The sequence below is a fragment of the Saccoglossus kowalevskii genome, chromosome 17, assembly GCF_978046115.1.
Source record: "Saccoglossus kowalevskii chromosome 17, keSacKowa6.1, whole genome shotgun sequence".
Lineage (NCBI taxonomy): Eukaryota > Metazoa > Hemichordata > Enteropneusta > Harrimaniidae > Saccoglossus > Saccoglossus kowalevskii.
The window spans coordinates 14,652,909-14,674,983 of record NC_140657.1 but is presented as its reverse complement, the minus strand read 5'-3'; the positions used below and the strand labels follow the sequence as shown (position 1 = coordinate 14,674,983).

At 35.3% G+C, this 22,075-nt stretch overlaps 1 protein-coding gene and 1 long non-coding RNA gene across 2 annotated transcripts; one reads left to right on the top strand and one right to left on the bottom strand.

Annotated features, from left to right (window-relative positions):
• Positions 1–1,498: 1,498 nt before the first annotated feature.
• LOC144358567 (TNF receptor-associated factor 3-like) lies at positions 1,499–21,317 on the bottom strand. The gene is made up of 12 exons (XM_085491895.1): positions 21,236–21,317; positions 17,400–17,613; positions 16,601–16,679; positions 15,042–15,140; positions 14,623–14,787; positions 13,835–13,906; positions 13,547–13,633; positions 11,749–12,735; positions 3,545–3,709; positions 3,310–3,381; positions 3,136–3,222; positions 1,499–2,509 (listed from the first exon to the last, which is right to left on the bottom strand). Exons 2-12 carry the CDS (start codon positions 17,570–17,572, stop codon positions 1,499–1,501), a joined length of 2,997 nt encoding a protein of 998 aa, XP_085348021.1. The 5' UTR covers positions 17,573–17,613; positions 21,236–21,317.
• Positions 2,917–6,403, top strand: LOC144358569 (uncharacterized). Its single transcript, XR_014926908.1, has 2 exons — positions 2,917–2,992; positions 6,210–6,403. It is a non-coding gene; the product is annotated as an uncharacterized LOC144358569 (long non-coding RNA).
• Positions 21,318–22,075: the final 758 nt, after the last annotated feature.

Below are 22,075 nucleotides of genomic sequence, written 5' to 3'. Positions count from 1 at the left end.
CGTAAATACGTGAAACTATGTTTTAACACCGTTGGGCCGGGTGCTTGTTTGTGTGAACATTTCTTGTACATCGAGAAAATTAGAAAAATTAAAAAAAATGACATCCTGTCAGCGAAGGGAGTCATACGTGGCTCTTGACCCAGTGAACGTTATCACCTCAAACGTCCTCCAATCAGAACTGTTTGTAATGACGTACAGTACAAAGAAACACAATTCTACTACTATTTACTCTACTACTACTTTACATTCTAATACTACTTAACTGTCCATTCAATGTAAAAACACAGTCGCAAATTAAACAAAGATTTAAGAAGGGGTTTCTTTCTGACAATTTTGAAAACAGATTGTTTCGATATCCAGGGTCGTTGATAGTGAAAACAAAATTGCCAATTTGGAAACACTCATAGGTTAGGATATTTATGTGTGTATATGTCAATGTTAAATGAAGATAGTTTGAAGTCCGGGGATGGTTGTAGTACAAACGGGCTTGACTAAACACAATTCAGAGAAAAGTAGCGCGGGTCATTTCGTCGTAATACAATCCTGTCAAAATTACAAAAGTACATAGTTATATAAAAAGTACATATAAAGATAGGGATCAATATTTTTTGTAACAAATACAATTAACATAATTTTATGCAACAATAATATGCACACTAAACTAAAAAAATTAACTAATATCGCATCAGTATTTGTGGACCGCATAATACCGGTGAAAAGTTGAACATTTGTTGAAAAGTGATATAAAAACATTTAAATTGCATTCTTCTACATTTGTTGAGATCTTTCACCTGGAAGCAATATCTTTTTCGCTGTGACCTCCTCTTTAATTTGTTTATCATGAATTTCAACAAAATTAAATTAGAATTAATTAATTAATTAATTAATTAATTAGAATTCTATTTTGCTGAATGGTGTATGCCTAACACTGCCAGTACTGTACTTTTAAATATATAAAAGCAAGTAAACATTCCATAATTGTTATTAGCTTGCGCAACTAGTAAACCCAAAGCTGAAATATATAATATAAATATTCGTGATTGTATACATTATCAAAATAATGTCTTACTATCCATGTATACTCATTATAAAAAATATACATTTCGTGGAGCACTCTCACATCATCACCATAGCGCGGAGTGCGATTTGCATACTGAAATCTGATCGCCATTTTGTCTTTTATACAACCAAAGCCACGGTTTTCAATACGTAATTTTTTTACAATGTTATCTACCTATATGACTAGTCGAGTCAATATTTGAAATTAGATAATAAGATCATACACTTAATCATTACAAATTTGTACTAATATTATTATACTGATTAATAATAATCTACTGAAGTAAATGCACTTTTTGGGCTGGACTACTAAACCACCAATACGCTTCTGTAACAATTTAATGTCATCAATTGACAATTGTGATAACCTACTGCTACTGTAGACTACTAATCTGGTTTCCGTAATTATGCACATTTCAATTTCCATAATTCTTTCAACTTATATATCAAGTGTGTCTACAATAATTTTAACGTAGGCTGTGTCATCTTTCACGTATATGTGCCTGGCGCTGTCCAACATGTTTAGTGGCATAAACAATGGGCATCCAGATGCAATGTTCATATCACCTGTTGGACGCTGGAATGAATTCGATACGGGATCTGGTCGGAAAGCATCAATCACGTGTTCCCGATTAGATTGATCCAACCACATCAAAGTGACTTTCTGTCTAAATGGCCATTTTAAGATTGCGTCATACTCTCCTTTCATCACTACAAAGAACAGAGACACGTGATTTCCCTTCCCCATACCGTCTCCATTCAAATAAACCCGAGCACATAATTTGTATCCATGACGACCAGTGAAGAAATACGGAGAATATATGGACAGCGCGCGCCCTGAGATTGAATCACGCCGTTTTCTAGCGAAATCGGTAATTTTCCAAACTAATATGCCATCATACGAAGCCATCTCAAGTGCCTGGATCTTCAAATCGTGCTCAGCTAGCGTTACATCTTTGAGAGCGATGATGCGATCCTGACCTTTGCATTTATATTCAAGTGCGTTAAGTTGATCTTCTAAAAACTTCCTACTTGGCTCAATACTCTTTATCGTATTTGCATTGCTCTGCACCTCAGTATTTAACAATGTCACAATTTGCTGTTGTGTCTTGATATTCTTTTCTAAACTAGTAATCTTTGTCTCCATGTTATCTATTTGTTTGCCGATCTGTTTAGTAGTTTCACTGTATTTATCGTCATAGCTGTCATTTTGGTGTTCCATGTGTGCCGAAATTTGTTCTATCTTGGCTCTAGTGTCGCGCACACGTGTTTCTAAACTCGATAACTCTTTCCTCAATCCTTCAGTTGCCGAATTCAACTGACGAATGTGTATCTTGTCTTCCGCCATAGTTGTTTTAGCTTCGTTTAATTGTTCGATCTTCAGTCGGAGTAGGTGCATATGGTTATGAATTTCCGATTCGTTATGACTGGCTTCTCCTTCCATTTCAACCTGCATATATAATATTATGTAAAAATAATTTACTAGCTAATATGCACGACGAACACGCCACATCGTTCTTCATAAATTGTCGTAAGTAAAGGGTATTTGCTGGTTGTGGTTAATGAACAAATCATATTATCTCAAGTGATCTGTTTATCCTCGGGGTGGAACTACGTCAGAAGACGTTCTACGTTGCTAAGACGCGCACCCCTGTACCTTGTATGTCTATGGGCTCTGCTGTGGAACGCCGGTCGAAGAGCCGGTGAAAATAGCTAAATTCGAGAAGAGTAATCCTGTACGAATTTATATAAGTTACACATGCAGGGGTAATCTTGTTACACTGTTCAGGGGAGTCTCAACAACCATCGCAAAGTACGTTTTCCCAGAGTTTTCGGCCTTTGGTTTACCGTGACAGTTGCCAGTCGGTGGAAATGCTCGGATGTCCGCCCGAGAATATGGTTTTTTTGCGTGTCTCTGTCTGCCAGTAAGTAAGTAAGTAGGTCTGTCTGTCTGTCTGTCTGTCTGTCTGTCTGTCTGATTGTATGATATATCTCCTTCTTTTGATGAGAAGAAATGTGGGAACTGGTCCCGTGTGTCAGTACTATTACGTCATAAATGCAAAAAGTTGTTCTGACCAGAATGTTGCAGCCAACAGCGGCGAATATACACGGTCTCATCTTCTTCGTACAGTCGCCATTCTCAACGTCAGTATGTTCTTTTAACTGAAACAATTAGAAAAATAGCAACATAAAATTCAATCTATTATACCAATTTTCATAATAGTAATGTTATAGTAATGATTCACATACCTTTTCTCTGGGAATTTGGATTCCACAGAAGTTGCAAGGTACGACCATTTTTTCACACGATTCCAGATGATCCTATGCAAGTAGTCAAAACACAAATAACCAAATTCAAGGCACTTGTACAGTTGTATTTGTCATTTGAATGCTTTCTAAATAAAGTTAATATATATGTTAATATATATACGGCAAATATATTTATATGCAGCAACCAACGCTAAGAAATTCCAAATAGCATTACCTGTTTGTTCTGATATATAATCTGGACATCACAATACATGCAGTTCACTGTTCGCATCGGGCAATCATCGTCGCAGTGTTCACGCAAGTAGCGTTGTTGGATTTCTTGAAGACATCCATCCCTGGGACATGTGATTACAGCATATGTGCATATTTCTTCATGTCGCTGTAAAATGCAAATAAGGAGATAAAAAGGTCAGATAAATGTCAGGCGAAACTAGCATTATGCAAGGCAATTCTCGGAAACTGTGATAACACAATTTAAACTTCGATATTAAGGTAGAGATGCAGGTTCGTGGGCACTTGGGAGTGATTTTGTTTTTGTTTTTGATTTTTATTATCCAAACAGTCTTGGCTATAGACTGTAAAAGTCTTGTAGAATTGTGAATAGTGGAACATACTCAAAAGACGATTTTTAAATATAAATAACAGGTGCAAACATTCTCTCTTTTGAATGCTTAGCAAAATTTAGCAAGGCTGTACATAAATAATAAAAAAGAAACATAATGAAAAAAAGAAATGACGGGATCTCCATATTATGCACTATATTTAACGTTTTACAAAATTATAATACATTTAAATTTGGAACTGTTACAGCCATTTTAATTATGAGCATTAGCAAATTTCTTACTGAGTGAATTTTTATGCAAATTAGCAATTATCTCAGTTTCAGTAGTGCACATCCCAGAACTTCAAAAGAAATAGCTCCTAGACGCTTTGAGCTTTTGTCTTGAAATTTTCACAAATGATTGACAATGTGTTTATCTTCAAAACGCCGTCAGGGCATTGTTTTTGGTTGAACAGTGTTACAACAATCGTACAGACAACTCGGGTGTTAATTTATGCATAAACTTGAAGTAGTGAAATTTGAGCTGCTGCCCTGAAAAATTGACAACTGGTAGACAGTTTTCAAGACGGCACTTTCTTCATAGTAAACAGATGTACCCGTAAACCAATTTTGACAGGAAACAGAAGCATGGTTCAGAAGCTATTTTTTTAAATTTCTTTTGACCAAAAAAAAGCATATTTTTGTGCATATTTCAAACTACAGTGTCCATAAAAAAAATACTAACAAAATTTTAAAATTCATACAATAAGCTTTCCGAAAATATATAGTTTTGTGGACAAAGGAGGTCATCTTGGTTTTCTGTCAGGTAAACTGCATCTCTACCTTAAGTTATATAATAGGGTGATGTTCAAAATTACATTTACAAATTTGTCGAGTTTGCAGGATGTATTTTTTAACAAAGTAGAGACATTTCAACGGGAACATATTGTGCTCCATTGCTGACTTATTTATTTGTTTATTTGTGACAAAACTGTTTACAAAATTAGTTAAGATTAAACAGTATGAAGAAACCAAATCTTTTAATTTCATATTCCGATATATTGATGATGTACTTAACAATGCCAAATTTAGTGTTTATATCTTGTTGAACTTCAGATATAATCTGCTTCTTCTGTTTCATACTTAGACCTGTGTCTTGAATTTAACTCTGTGATAAGAAAGGTGATTTTAATTTTACTATCACCAATATTCCACATCTTTGCAGCAATATTCAACTCTCTGTTGCCAGTGGAGTATATTTTATCCCAGTTTATTTGATATGTGAGGGCCTGTAGTACGATCATTCATCAGTTTATTATCATTATTATAAAGCATAATACATAATGCATGCACAATATCGTGTTGGCCAATTACAACATTCGCTTAGAATCCAAATCACATGCCTGATCAACAATATTCTAGTTTTATCTTAAAAAACTTGAGCCATACATTCTTCATGCAAAATATCAAGTTGATCGATTAAAGTATTTATGATGTCCAAATTGCGACCATAATTGTCAGATATCAAACATTACAGCCAAACCACGTGACCTTTGGCTTTTCATGTTATATAAAAGAACAAAATAATTTTAATCAGTCACGTGGTTTGGGCGATATCATAGATTTCTTGCAAATATAGTCGAATTTGGGCCGAAATCACAGGCAACCTTTTTTTCTCACTGATTTGACAATGTACTATAAAACATTAGTTTGTTGTCATGGCAACATGTATGTATGTTAGTTTTGTGGCACATTACTTAGTTCCACACTGTGTATTCAAGGTCATGCCAGTGCTATTTTCAGTACCGCTTTAAATACCATGTCTTATAGGTGTGTTCACACAGGATTTAAAAAAAACTGTGATTGTTCTCAACTACACATAATTATATCGTATTATAGTGTGCGTCTGCTTACAGACTACAAAGCGCGTTGCCGGGATCGTGAGTGTAATTCGCATGTGTGCATGTTTATAAGTTTGTAATTTACCTGTACTTATTGCAAACGATTCATGTTTTGTTTAGGTCTGATTGCCATGCTGATTTATTCGCTTGTAAATACCAGAGTGTTGTAAATGTGGACACAAATTACAACTTTAAACAAGTGAACTTTGAGTTCTCGTAAAATGAATACTTTACAGACATTTGAACGAGAATTCAGTCTCCTTGGAAGAATTCAGTCTCCTCAGGAGAATTCAGTCTCCTCGGGCGATGTTTACCAATGAACGTTACGTATAATAATATAACGATTTTACTTTCAAATCATGAATTGATGTTGTCAGTATAATATGAACATATTTAGAAATATAATATAATATTATATAATAATCATTATGCATTAGGAATGAAGGAAGAAAGAAAGAAAGGAAGAAAGAAAGAAAGAAAGAATGAAAGAAAGAATGAAAGAAAGAAAGAAAGAAAGAAAGAAAGAAAGAAAGAAAGAAAGAAAGAAAGAAAGAAAGAAAGAAAGAAAGAAAGAAAGAAAGAAAGAAAGATTCAACTTACTTGATATTCAATAAAAAATCCTTTCCATTCACATCCATCATTGATACATTTGACAATAAGTTTCCTCATTTCACGGGAAATCGCTCGGTCGGGAAATATCTAGTGTTGTTATTAAAACAGAGAATGTTGAATTAACATTTTTTGCATTTGTAAATATGAGTATCATTTGTTTAATGCTGTGATAAATGTTTATAGACTACACGCGTGATTTCTATAATCATTAATCATCGATATTCATTTCATATAATGTGAAAAACAACAAATAAATTTGAAGACAGAGATGTCATGAGCTCATAATCCGGACATTTTTTTAGCAAAGTTCGGTAATACAATAACCTTATCTGGTGTTATTATGCTGTCTGTACATTCAGGATCGTCTGCCAAGCATATTAAACATCGGTAGATACCATTTAGGCTGCGATTGTATTTTAAATAAGATATGTTTAATACAATGCATATATATAGCACCCTTGGTCATGTACCTACTAATGGAAACACTACAAGAAAGTGTGAGTTAACGAATTTAATGCCATTCTTTTGGTCACCAACAATTTCAAGTGAGTGTTTCTTAATTATACCACAAGAAAATTGCATGATAAAATTGCAAGATTTAGCAATTGGCTGCATTGCCAGCATACAGCGCTGAACGTGTGTTGATTCACGAAACAGCGTATAGTACGCATCGATATTTTCTCATGAATAATTCAAAAGGTTCCTCTTGACATTGCAATGATGCTGGCCATAAGTGTGGCTGTACCACTTGAAACAGCGCAGCTACGTGTATGATTATACATACATATAATACATACGTAAATTAAACTCGTAATAGATAAATCTAAGGCGACAAACAATAGAAAAAAAACAAGACATAGTATCGCTCATTTTGTGAATTATTATTCACAAGGATTTAAACTGGAATATATATTTAACATTTTGGAAACTATTGGTCATTTTGAACCCAGTATACATATGATCACAATATTTCTATTTATGCCACTAAACACAGTGATATACTTGACTGAAAGTTATTAACATACTTTGGCAGTATATTGCGTGCAGACGCGAAATTAATAGCAGCAAATGAGTAATATGTCGATATTACAATTAATGAATTGATTTTTAATAATTATTCGTGATCAAATGTGTCAGTCTGGGCAAAGAGATACAATATATATATAATATATATTTGATAGAACAACGAGATATTAACAAATCAAAATGAGGGAAACGTCATTACATTGGAACATTTGTAATACATTTCATTGTTGTTTGTAGCAGTGTTTCTCACCTAATTTCGCCTGTAATGCATGGTTTGCAATATCGGTGTCCACAGTAAGCCTGCATTGGTTCCCTCAAAACTAGAGTACAGAATGTACAAATGAATTTCACGCACATATCTTCGTCTGAGAGAATCAACTTCGAATAACCACCCTTCCACTTTCTTGGCGGCCTGGACGCCATTTATTAAGATGAGCAGCGCAGATGTGTCTGTATAAACAACGATTTAATGGTGGTTAGTAAAACTGAAATGCAGAAAACATAGCATCAAGAAGTATATTTAATCTAAAAAACGACATGTCTGTCAACAAACCATGTTATTATATGTTTAGACGTTTAGGAAATAATTTATAGTTTATGTAGTGTAGTTAAGCTTCATTTCTAGTAAATGTATATGGCGGATTTTGACAGAAAGTGCATGAGGAAATGTACAAGTTCCTGAGAAATACTTATTTTAAGCTGATAAATGTGTAGTCGATTATGTTACTTGTTTATACTGTCATTATCACGAGTCCATTTGTTGAATAAGTCCAGTTACCATCGATTCAATTTATTTTTGACGACGACGTCATTATGTTAATGTTTGCATACTCGTCTGTGATTCGCTCATTTCAGATGACTGTGAATACTATGTGCTGGTTGGTTCTATTCAGTCACGTGACTGTGTCTATATATAGTCACTACTTTTGAATGCGCATTTAAATTTCACTAAGGATATCGATGGCATCCCAGTGAACTTAAACTCACAGCCCAAGTTTATATTGTGGCTTTCGTTAGTCGATAGACAACCGTTTATTCGGACTACATGGAGTTAATAGTTTGGATTCAACGTACAACATAAAAAACCTGAGAACCAGAATGTCAGGTTATTATAATCCCTTCTAACATATTTTCCCCGCTGTTACTAACAGGAACTATGGAGATAAGAATACAGGCAAACATATCTTTGGCACTGAGCCAACGTCTATTGGTGTTTACATACTCGCATTATCCATGGCATTAGGTGCAGATAGAAATGCAATAAAAACAATAAAGTGCGATTATATGTATATTTATCGCATGCATATTTCAACATTCCGTAAAAGTGAAACGGTGATAGTTCAAAGTAGAACTGAACACCGAATACAAATATATCATTGCGCCCGCCTTGTATGCTAATTTTGTTGACGTCCCGTGAGATTTGCTTTATTTCGCTAGGATAATCGTTTGTAGCTCAATCGCTGGTTTGGAGGGACTGAATTCCGACAATTGCTAAAATGAACCATTCTTAACCTATCTGGAGTTATCGGACCATAAATAAATCCATAACATGAACCCGGAAGCTCCGCTCAATCTTTAGACAGTACGTACAATCATGGATGCACTAGTACATCCATGGTACAATGAAAACGGCTCGATCTTCGATTTTCGATCTGCCCTGCGTTACGTCACACTGTGGGGATTAACGCGCGTCGTGTAAGAACAATGGTGTATGTGTGATGAGGGGGAATTGTCCAATTGCTTTGTTTATTTAAACCATAAGCTACATTAAACATTGCTATACATTGGGAATTAAATTGCAGCACCAAATTGGCTGCCGTGTCAGGTTGGCATACACATATAATGGCAGTTGTTACTGTCGGGTCAAAGGTCGTTATTTGTATTGGTTACAATACAAACGTACGTGACTGCTAAAAACATGTAACTGAATTAGTGGTGGTGAACTATCAAAATAACAAATGCGTCTAGCACTGTGGTAATATTTTGCTTGCTGCAAACACAAACACGGAAATAACACGGGTAGTGTAGTACATACGAATAATATTGTAGCACCTACTTCCCAGTGTATATGTGGGGCACGGCTAATATGATTTGCGCGTTATTCATGATCGGATCCTGTAGTTGACATGTAAAAGTGGGTCACGGTACGATGACTCACCTTCGACAATATGCAAGATAATAACCACTGGTTCAGATGCAGGTTCTGTTACGGAGAACTACCGATAAACAACTCCTGAATTAGTCATAATTTTCGGGAAATCCCCACTGCAGGTCATTGGCCCATTGTCATTTTGCAGAAAAACTTATGTACGATAAATCCGTACAAGTGTAAGTACATATGTGAGGGTAGCATTATACTTGATTGTGGAGACAGTTGAGCAAGCTGAATTTTTGCGACAAGATGATTGGATTGGTTGTTACTTTAAAATTCATTAATGTCTTCATATTCACTCATAAATATAACTACACGCTTCCTATGCATGAAATATAAAATAACTGAATAGGTTTAATGTGCAATCATTGATTACATATTTATTCGTGGAATTTCCGTAACACTGACCACGTCTTTTTTTACAAAATATTTACTTCACAAATTGCACCATTTGATATGTCAAATACTTTTTGACACTATTTGCATGTCCGGTATCTCAACAAATGAACATCTACCGGTTCATCTCAAGTAACATACTTTGGTATAAGTATGTTTCCTCAATTTCATTATGTATACCCGCTATTAATCACAAAGATATTTTGTAGTTTGTATCTTGAGTGCAATTGCATGATTCTGAAAGTGAGAACTCCTACAGAGCAGAAAGAGTTAAAGGTGAGAAGTAATTTGCAATAGCCGCCACTTGATGGCGCTATTCACAAATCGATCCTATGCAATCTGTGAGGTTGGTATAAATCTATTGTACAGTCTCCGGTCACAATGTCATCATTTCACGACATAAGACCTGACTGACTGCATTTAACGAATCAGTTATATTTCTATGCTGAGTTAGATATAGATTTACGATGTCTGGTCGAAGAAGTGGTGAGGATGATATTATTTAATTAAAGGTCGAAAAACTGCATTTCTCCAGTACTGACTGACTAAATACCAATTAGACAGGACTTGTGATCGTCGCCATAGGGGACAAGGTACGAGCTAATACCAACACACAATGTAACGGAGCCAGACTAACTATTATTTTGCCGTGTATTTATAGTATATTAACTTTGCCCATAATTGGTCATTTGTACTTTGATCTGGGCATATATCATGTTGATTTAGAATAATAAAAATATTATACGGTATCGCCGTGCATGGGGTATCTGTGTTCTATTCTATAATTTGAACGGTATTTTAAAAATGGGGGTCATGTTGAAAAACGAAGCTCAGGAAGTGATACTCGTGTATATTATTTTGTTCAGTTATGGGCTTCACATATAACGTGCGCTTGAATCAGGAAAAATGTGTAACACCGAGGATACAGCAAAATTTGAACTCAGACAGAGCACCGTCACATAGACCGCCGCATAGTACTCTTAGTGAAATAAGAATCAGAATCCTATCACAATTATGCAAATAAGACATGAAGTGCAGACTTAGGTTGATCCTCGATTGCCTCCAGCTCCCAGTACAAGCTTAACTGTCGTGATTCTTTCCATCCCTCGATTTAATTCCATTGAATTAATACACCTGCAGCCGTGTTTAGTGAATAGGTTGGTCAATTTCGAAGACACCCAGGGCGAGCCACTGATATGAGAAAACTCAGATAACGTGGAAGCCCACGAAACCTTGTTGACTACATTTCCGTAATGGCAAGGCATGACAAAAAATGGAGATATTATGTTTGAATCTTTTATTATTAATGTACATGATTGAGAATAGAATCAAATCAGTATATCGTTAATCTGTTTAAATACATATTTATGATATTAAAATTCAGTGTTCTTACATAGAGATTAGTCAGTGGAATGTTATTTTTAAGATGCACTATGGACGGGAACATATTTATTGACATTGTTGTTTTATACTGTTTATCATATACTAAAAGAGCTGTTTTTGCAGGACAAGCAACCACTAATGCTTATGTGCAGTGAATGATATTTTTACATGTTACCAAAAAAAAGTACACATGCATACTAATTATTTCATCGAACATATGCTCGGATGTTTACTATTAGAACAGCGTTTTCATAAGTCATTATTGATAATAGTCCATCTATCAATGTACAACAATGTTCTCGTCCATATTGCATTTTGAGAGTATTATTACCTGATTACATGATTCTAAAGTTTGATTTCGATTATATTGTATATTGATAATTGTTTCATATGTCAATTGTATCTACGATTACTTTAACGAAAGCTACATCATCTTTTACGTATTGCCGTTCAGGCATATCTAACGTATTCAGGGGCATAAAGAGTGGACATCCAGATGCGACATTCATGTCACCTGACGGGCGTTTAAATGAAGTGGAAGAAGGATCGGGTCGAAACGCATCAATCACGTGTTCCCTATTAGATTGATCCAACCACATCAAAGTGACTTTCTGTCTAAATGGCCATTTCAAGATTGCGTCATACTCTCCTTTCATCACTACAAAGAACAGAGACACGTGATTTCCCTTCCCCATACCATCCCCGTTCAAATAAACCCTAGCACATAATTTGTAACCATGGTGACTGGTGAAGAAATACGGAGAATATATAGATGGTGTACGGCCGGAAATTGCGTCACGTCTCTTCCTAGCAAAATCACTAATCTTCCAAAGCAAAATTCCGTCGTATGACGTCATCTCAAGCGACCGGATCCTCAAATCATGCTCCGCCATTGCTACATCTTTCAATGCGATAATACGATCCTGCGCCTTGCACTTTGCCTCAAGAGACTGCATCTTCTCTTTCAGCTGTTTCCCATTTTGTTGGACGTTATTAGTATTCATGGAATTGTTCTCCACGCTTTCATTCAACATCGCCACGATTCCCTGTGAAGTGCAAACCTTTCTATCGATTACAACTAATTTGTGATTTATTTGGTCTATCTCGTTGCTCAGTCGCTCGGCCTTACCAACATCCGTGTTATCATCAGCGCGGCTCCTTTCCCCAGCATCTATGCACGCCCGCACTTCAGCTTCAACCTTGTGCAGCCGTGTCTGTATTGCCTGGATGTCAGTCGTTCCACCTTCGACAGCGGTGTGCAGTTGGCGTATTTGTACATTTCGTTCTTGAGTTGAGATCATCATATTTCCCAACTCGGTGACCTTTCTGAGGAGTAAGTCAGTGTGGTGTTGACTCTCGGAAACGTTGTTCTCTGTTTCTTGACCTATTTCCACCTGTGTATATAAAGATAGATGGTGTTACGAGAGAGGTGAATGTATTGCATGATATAATTACAACTCAAATGCCAATGGTATACTAATTTTATTGTAATATATATTATATATTTGTATTCTCACCAGTTTTCCGAATGAGTGTTACGTCATCACGGACGACGTATCACCGCACAGTAGCTATATTTAATCGAATAGTGAGCAAATTGCGAGTTCAAGTTAAAGCGGGAGGGTCGTCACCTGCGCACGCGCGGGAATTGAGATCCAAGGGACGATAACAACACACGCTAAAAACGCAAAGGTTCATGGGTGGACGCTTGTTTGTAAACAATGACACGCTACGGCCATCTGACGCATGTGCAGGTGACGACTCCCCCGCTTTAACGTGTGAGGAACTAGTTGAGCGGACAGTGGGCATATATTGGTCGAAACGCATGCAGGAAGCATGCCGAGGATTTGTGTTTGACAGAGAAAATCGTGACAGTTCAATAGGAATATGTTTTGTTTTCATTAGACACATATGCCATATATTTGTATTGTATATGAACGGGGTATTGCAATATATCGAGGGAATATTTCAAAATTATCACGTAGTTTTACAACATGGCGTCTAGATATTTACAGCAAAAATCATCCCAAAGCATGTATGTTTTCTTTTACGTCATTGGTTTAATAAGCAAACGATCATTTTATTAACACAATATCATATAATAATTTATTTGTGCTGATGAAATTTCTGTTTCACAAATAACAGTTGACATCATTTTTAGCGGAATTATGTCAATATATATTGTGTATATATTAGTTTACAAACCATAGTGTTACAGCCAATTGTATGAAATGCACACATCTGTCTTTTCTTTGGACAATCACCACCTTCCACAGCTGTGTGACGGGAGAGCTGCAAAGGTCGTAAAGAATTAATAAATTAACAAAATATGAACTACATTTTCTATTTATATAAGTCAAGAAAACACAAATTCCCCATTACTAAACTTGACCATGATTAAATTGTATGTTTGCTGCTAATGAAGTTTCAAAAATGTGTAATTACACGTGTCTTTTTCAGACTATTTTTTCTGAATGGTATAATATTACCAACCTCGTCTCTGAGTAGCTCGATGTCACAATAACTGCATCGTACTTTCATTTTTGGACAACTTTGATAATGAATCTAAATAGACAATAATACAATTCAATATATGATATCACTGCACTGCGTGGGCAGTAACTCTATAAACCGTATCAACAAAATAAGAAAACCTTTCATGGTCACACATTTAAATCACGTGATACACATTGCCAACGTGATAAAGAAGTCTATCCATAACAATTTTTTTGAAAACCCAACCCTTTACTACCAGGCAAATTAATTGACAGCTGACTTGTCTGTTCACTGAACGTGACTGGAGCGATACCGCCGGTCGGGCGCAATAGCTGTGTGGGAGTGGTGGAAACGCAACAGTTTACAGTGACGACACGCAATGCCAACATAACATCTCTTATAAAATGTTACATTGAATATGAATATAAATACTGAGTATAAACAAGGATTCAGAAATTCTTGGAGTACACCCGAACATAGCATGGGTAAAACTAAGAAGGACGTGAGCTGTTTCACCATGAAACTTTGGAATACATTATTGTAATTGGTTCTACGCAACGCGTCTTTATCCGGGACAAGTTTGCACGAACAAAAGCGCCACTCCATCACCTAATGTTTAGAGTTTAGCGCGCTCTAACATGCCGCTGGGAGGGACGCTGTCAACGAATGACTTGCGCCGATAGAAATAATCTCTACATTTTTAGTATACTCTAGTATATTATACAGACGGCAAATACATGAAAGGCACGACAAAAATGCAAATAATATGAAACGCACGGATTTACCTTCAGTTCTTGGTATACAAGTTCAGTGTTACAATATTTGCATGTGATTAGCCGCATATTGCATTCGTTCTCAGAATGTGTCTTTAAATTGAGTCGGGGAATTCGATGAGAGCATCCCTTTTGTTGACAGTTGACTAGCATATATTTGCATATATCCTCATGTTCCTACGGGAAAATGATTGGCATTAGGGTTGCTTTTCATAATGGCTACCAACGACGGAGCAATATATATACTGTGTATGATAGTTTTCTAAAAATATTAGATCTAGTCATTCATCTCTTACATAGTATCAGTTACATTCCGTTCCCCATAGTATGAAATAAAAATATTTTTTTACAACAGCGGAACTCATGAAATATTCCCCGTCTTTAATACACTTCGATAATGGTGGAACATTTTCTATTACATTCATTCTTACCTGATATTCGGAAAATAATCCAGCCCAAGGACATTCCTTATTCTCGCACACAACTGGTATTGTTTTCATCTCACGGGCAATCGCACGATCTGGGTATATCTAGGTACATACATATTATATATTCAAAGTTACCCAGAGTAAAAATAAGTCCTCAACTACACAGCCGAATGTATAATGTAAGCTACACATGTATGGTTGTGATATCATCATAATGTTTTCGAGGCTTCGGTTCATTTTATACATAAAATATTTATATTTAATATATAACAAATGTTGTCTGTATTTACAATCAACTTCCCAAGTATTGCTCATATGTTTTAAGGGTGATTACATCATATAAAATATCTCTAATTTATACTCCGTTGCTTCGCAAATTTCAACATTTTTTTCTTTCGTTTGAAAAGTGTTTCATTGGTTTTTGCCACTAAATTGTTGATCTAGTGCATACTATTTTACGAGACAGTGACCGAGGAATCCAATTAACAGTTGTCAACGATTGCGCCACAATTTCGACCATTAGACTAACATAGAATGCGAAACCCTGTAGCTTCTGTAAAGTTGTCCTTATATGATTTTCAAAAAATACACAAAATATTTAATCAAAACTATTGCCACGTCAATACTTTTTATTTAAAGGTGGCAACCCCAGTAACACTGGAACAGGTAGAAATATATTTCGTGAATACATACTTTAGAATCGATAATGAATACCCTCACTAAAGGCTTGTTCTACTATCAATTTGTAATTATTTTTGATATAATTTTAACTGTTGTAATCCCCGTTTTGAGCGACGTCAAACTCCGGGATTGTTAATTTAGGTTCCGTCCGACCGTGTGTTCACCGGGCGTCCGCTGAAATGTTTTAGAAATGCTTTGACCGGCAACATTCAAACTAAACACAAAGTCCATGTGTGATAAAATATAAACATCGATTCTGTTGGCCGCCATTTTGTTAAACATGAATGACGGCCATTTCGTTCCTAAAATTTGCCAATTTTTCACACTTAAACAACTGGATTGCTTCCCTGAGATGAGCAGATTATTTAATTAAAACTTTGCATCAAGATTATTCAAGATTTGAAAAAGAAAAACGGTCAGGCGGCCATTTCATTTTATTTCATGTATATGCTGATCCTTCACTGATAAATTTTATTTGAACTCTTGCGCACATGTACAAAACTCGTAGGTGACCAATTTGACGGCCATTTTGTCTGTAATCCTAAAATCGTAGTCTGCGATTGTGTCCGAAACTATTTCACGGAGAAGTACACGGCTTTGTATCAGGATCCTACATACTGGGTTACAGGTGCGTATTTCTTTTGAAATTTGAAAAAAAACTACTCCACAATTATTTCCTTTTTTATGGTATGCTATTTTCTCGTTCTGGAGATTATTAATGACTACCTTTTGACAGTCAATACAATATAGTCATACAGAATTGAAATAGACATATAGATGAAGCATGAAACATTTTTTGAATGTGACTTGTTCTGAGCATTGGTATCGATTACCGCACATTGTCAGTGCTTTCTATAATATTATTGAATAGTGTACACTACCTTTTCATTTGTTAGTACGGTATCACTAGAATCATGATCTTCAAGGACACAAACTGGGCAAGGGTAGCAATTGTTATTACTGTTACAAAAATAAATAAATAAATAAATAAATAAATAAATAAATAAATAAATAAATAAATAAATAAATAAATAAATAAATAAATAAATAAATAAATAAATAAATAAATAAATAAATAAATAAATAAATAAATAAATAAATAAATAAATAAATAAATAAATAAATAAATAAATAAATAAATAAATAAATAAATAAATAAATAAATAAATAAATAAATAAATAAATAAATAAATAAATAAATAAATAAATAAATAAATAAATAAATAAATAAATAAATAAATAAATAAATAAATAAATAAATAAATAAATAAATAAATAAATAAATAAATAAATAAATAAATAAATAAATAAATAAATAAATAAATAAATTCCGTAAGAATAATGCATTTGCCAGGAATGACTAGAATATAGACAGTAATTTCGGGTATTAACAATCCCTTGCATATGGTGGTCATTTGTTTATTCAATTGTATAATGCGTGAACGAACTTGAGATTAGGGCAAAGTGAATTTCAACATTTGGAATTCGACACTTTGTCCTAATAACAAGTTCATTAATGCATTCAATAGCCACTATATGCTACGGGTTATCAATCTTTCATTGCGATTGCCTACTACCCTTTTATATGTTATTCTATTTTAAATTTGTTTAAATGATGTTGCAAAGCTATTGAACAAAGTACACCAGAAACACTACAGTTATAATTATATACACTCTCACCTAACTTGCTCTTCGATACATCTTCTGCAAAATCGATGCCCACAGTAACTCTGGAATGGATCCCTTAACACGTGGTCGCAAAAGGTACAAATATATTTCTGGGAAATATACTCGTCTTTTAGAATTGATTTGGAATAACCGCACTCCACTGTTTTTAATGTGCTCGAAGCCATCGTCGAATTTACCTCCTTTTGATTTCTTGTAGGGTGGAAACCTGGAATAGATTGGCATTAGTAACATCTTTGGAAAATGTTTATATGAAGATGTTGACAAAACTATTGAAATAAAAATGAGGGTGGGGGGTTAAAAAATGATTTTGTAACCAAAGAAACCAATTATCGTAACCAAACATGTTTGTTGCATATATACTCAAAACCACGCTTGGGTCGTTGGTTAGTGCACCTTGGTTAGCCCTAACCTAACTAGGCTTCCATAAAATATTATATTAAATTACAGTACTATATGAAATTACATATTTTTAGCCACCTATAGTCGGCTGGTATAAAAAAATTATATAATAATAATAAACCCAACGTGATATGTATTTTGTGAATAATGTAACAAAAGTTTTCAGAAATGAAGCAGTGATATAGATTCATTTGTTTACGATTGCCGTCAGTGTAATTCCTAGATAATGATGCATAGTAGTGTCCTTCATATCATTACGTCCGTTTAATATTTTAATATAAACACAAACATGCACACTAACTTATTAACATTATTGTTTTGTTTTTTAATTATTGTTTTTTTTAATATTTAATAATTAGCACAATTATCAACAAATTATCATGATATTGTAGAAGAGTTCCAAATTTCATTCCAAACACGTCACATGCAGTGAATCTTGATATATCAGTGAAACAAGATGTGACACAGACACACATACACACAGACAGACGGACGAACAGACATGGTGCCTTGTTTGTGTTTTGTACACACAGGAGTCCAAACCTGTATGAAATAGTAGTATCCAACATGACGTTGAATTCGACAAAATGCGTCATCGTTTAACGGTCCGTGAATGGAACTGGGTTTACACATGGAGGTATCTCGTGAAAATGTCCTGGGTTCTTCATTCAATGGGGTGTTCGTATATAAGGGATTTTACTACCAAAAACGACTAATACGGTCGAATTGTAATAGCCGTTGACTTAATGTTACCCCAACGAATCGTCCGGATTTGAACGTTAGGTATTCTGCCCTGAATTGTAAGAACCCGTTTCTCGACTTGTCTCTTTATTTGGATTCAAGTCGTATCCAAGATACCCGCCCCTATTGTAAATATCGATGATAAATATCACATTTAATTTATTATCGCCTGTATGCCAGCTGTCTGTGATAGAGACCACTTGCCTAACCCCGTAAAATGAGAGTTCGCTGTCTATTTCAGTGTGGAATGCCGAACATTTCGAGAAAGATAAAGTCTATTTTGATAACACGTTTTCTTACATTATTTAAGTTGAGTTCAATTATGCTATTACCACCTATATGGTAAACAATTCGAAACGACGCTATATATCCTGTTTGTGATAAACAGTATTATGTTTAATCAAATTAGAAATGTACTCTTTCTTCACTGTTGTGAAAAAGAAATTTCAAATCATATCATATTATAATTATCATTAATGTTATAGTTCTAGCCCGGACATTGCCCTAGAACGATTACTATTGATCTGCGCGAATAACCTCGCTGTCAGACGGCTCGTCTGCCATCGTGTCAAAGCGTTGTTGTTCGGTGCACGACATTTCATCGAAGGTTGGATATATAGTTATTTATGCGTTCAAATACAATCAAAAGTAGTATGAAATGATATAAATATTGCGCGTAATTAACGTCTGAGTGAAGTATTTTTTGATATCTAAAGGAACCTTGAAGGAAAAGTCGTTTTCATTTTGTCCGGACTCGCGCCTTATTACGTCGATGTTTGTAGACATTTTGAATGTTGGTAATTCCTCTTCACATAGAAATACGAATTTAACATTTGTTATGTATTCAAATTTAAGAAATCCGCGGTAATTAATAATTCAACTTGGTAGTTGGTTGACATTAAGGAGTTAAAATGGCACATCGTTTCCAGAGTCAAATTACATACGCCTTACAGGTGTCATTCATTGAACACAGACACCCTGTTTTTGAAATATACAATTAAACGTAACAAAAAGTACTGGTCCCGCCCGTTGCATGCGAAAAACATTTTTTTAGCCAACGTTTCTCCTGATTTCTTAATTTTAACTAATAAAATATATACATACACAATACTATTAATTCGTTACTATATAAGAGAAGAGATCGATGTTAAAGATCACCGAACAAACACATTTCGACGTAATTAGCTGTTCATAATATGAGGTCAACGACCTGCTAAAAAGAAAGTTGATGTTCGCATTTTCCACGAAATGGTTGGGTCAAAGGTGTATCTATAAAATGATATTAGTTCCGTATTGCATTAAACGGATGCGTACATTTAAATACACCACTGCTTATTTTGCAATTATAAAATAATTATTAATAGTTAGGAAAATTCGGTTTTCAGGATTGTCAAAAATCAACATATTTTGTTTCCTTGGCGAAATTCTTTGTCTAATGATTTGCCATGAACATTATTAGCTAAGACATTCATAGATATGAAGAATCTTTAGAATAACTAATAGTATATAAAGTTATATTAATACTAGTTTCAGTTTTATTACCCCCCCCCCTCCCCCATCCGGAAATAACAAAATCATTCAGTGAAAGTAAGAATTTGTAAGTGTATACTTTTTCCGGGACTAGAGACACTAATCACGGTGATATCATCACATTCCTTCACACAATATATCAGCACAATATCACAGAATCAGAGATTATTACGAAGTCATTTAAGTGACTACAGTTTCGGGGGAAATCAATTTCAGCGAATTCCGAGAATTCCCGGCTTCATGCAATTAGATCATCTAAAACTATTTCCTCTTTCATTTTGTCTAACTCGCCGTTGGATGCGTGTCATGGGAACTTGGCGGTACAGTTGACTAAGAATAAAATAAAGGCGCTGACGTGCACCTGACAATTCTAATCGTCCGCTAGACTGGCAAAGTCGGGACTTCTTTTTTGTTTTATCATATGCAACATATTTAAATTTGGTTGTTTAGGATTACTTAAAAGTTGAGTTTGTGCTGTTTTCTCGATTTTAGCTATTTTCACCGGCTTTTCGACCGGCATTTCACAGCAGCTCGCGCAGAGTCCATAGAAATACATGGTAGGTGGTGCGCGTCTTTAATATCAGCGTGGAGCATCTTGTGACTTAGCTCCGCCTGGGGATTTTGATAGCTGGCCAAGCGTGTTGATGAAAGAAGCAATATAATTGGCTGTTGGTGAACTGATTCTAAACTGTGAGGGCATTGTCACATAAACATACTTCAAGGTGATAGTGGAGTGCTTCGCCGGAAAATTCACCTTGGAAATTCAAGATGGGCAATTCCATTACATACAATAATTCACAGTCCCAACATTCAGCTTTTAATAAAATAGCTCTGACAGCAACTTTATTTTAAGGACTACCTAGGACGATCCTCAATTACGAAATAAATTGGGTTTCCAAAATCCAACGCTAAAATCACACAGTACATACAACACGGATGTCCCAATATAGGTGAATAACCATAATTTACGGATGGTTTGCTGGAAAATTCTGCTTTATATATTGGGAATGTCAAAGTGGCACCACGTGTTCAATTCAGTCTGTTTGTCGTATTCATACTCAAACTTAATTCCAGGAGTTTAGCACACAAACACGTCTATGCCGAGAAGGCCAATAAATGTAGCTATTGAATCGTCTTAAATAAAAAAATGTACTTACATTGTGAAATCAACAGCTTTTAACATCCATTGTGGACTGCATGTGGAATGATTCTGCATGTGATGTCATGTGTGCATGGTATATGGGGAAATTCCACCCCCCCGGAAATTACATCATGTCGTACTTTAGTTTAATCACTCAGCTGTTACTCAGCGAAGTGACCTGAGAATACGCACAGGTGTTTGTCTCAATTAATGCCGGACGAACTGTTAACATGGGTCGAGTTATTCAGCAGACAGTGTAAAAGGTTGAAGTCAACCAACATTGGGCACAGTTAAAAATATTGCATTATACTTGCGTGGCCATGGTGGTCATGATTGTAGCCAGAAATGGGACATTGTGTTTTACTTTGCCAAAGCACAACACCGGTACACTGATATCTGTCTCTCACGTGCTAGCTAAAGTGAATGACATGGTTCAGTGCATTATCACATTATATTACGCATGCCTCCAATAGTCCAGTGGCAGCAGTGGCGGATCCACCCCCCTCTGGATCCGCCACTGAGTGGCAGAATGGTACAGGTTTTTCCCAACGCTGATAGATAGGAGAACACATCTCCTGACACTCGCGTGATTCGAGGTGGTCCAAAGTGAGCTGTCGTGAATGAACAAGATCCTTAACAGCCTCTGCCTTTTATAACTTACTCAACACAATCCTACCATGTCATTTCTATTAATAGCTCTGACCTCAGACAACTTATAGAATTTACAAGTAACCTGTAGAATACTGTGTGGGTAATATTTTTTATATTGATTTTTGTTGCATTTGCAGCAAATAGTTACCAAACAATGAGAAATCTATAGGATTGAATATACCCCATAGCTGGCTTCACATGCATT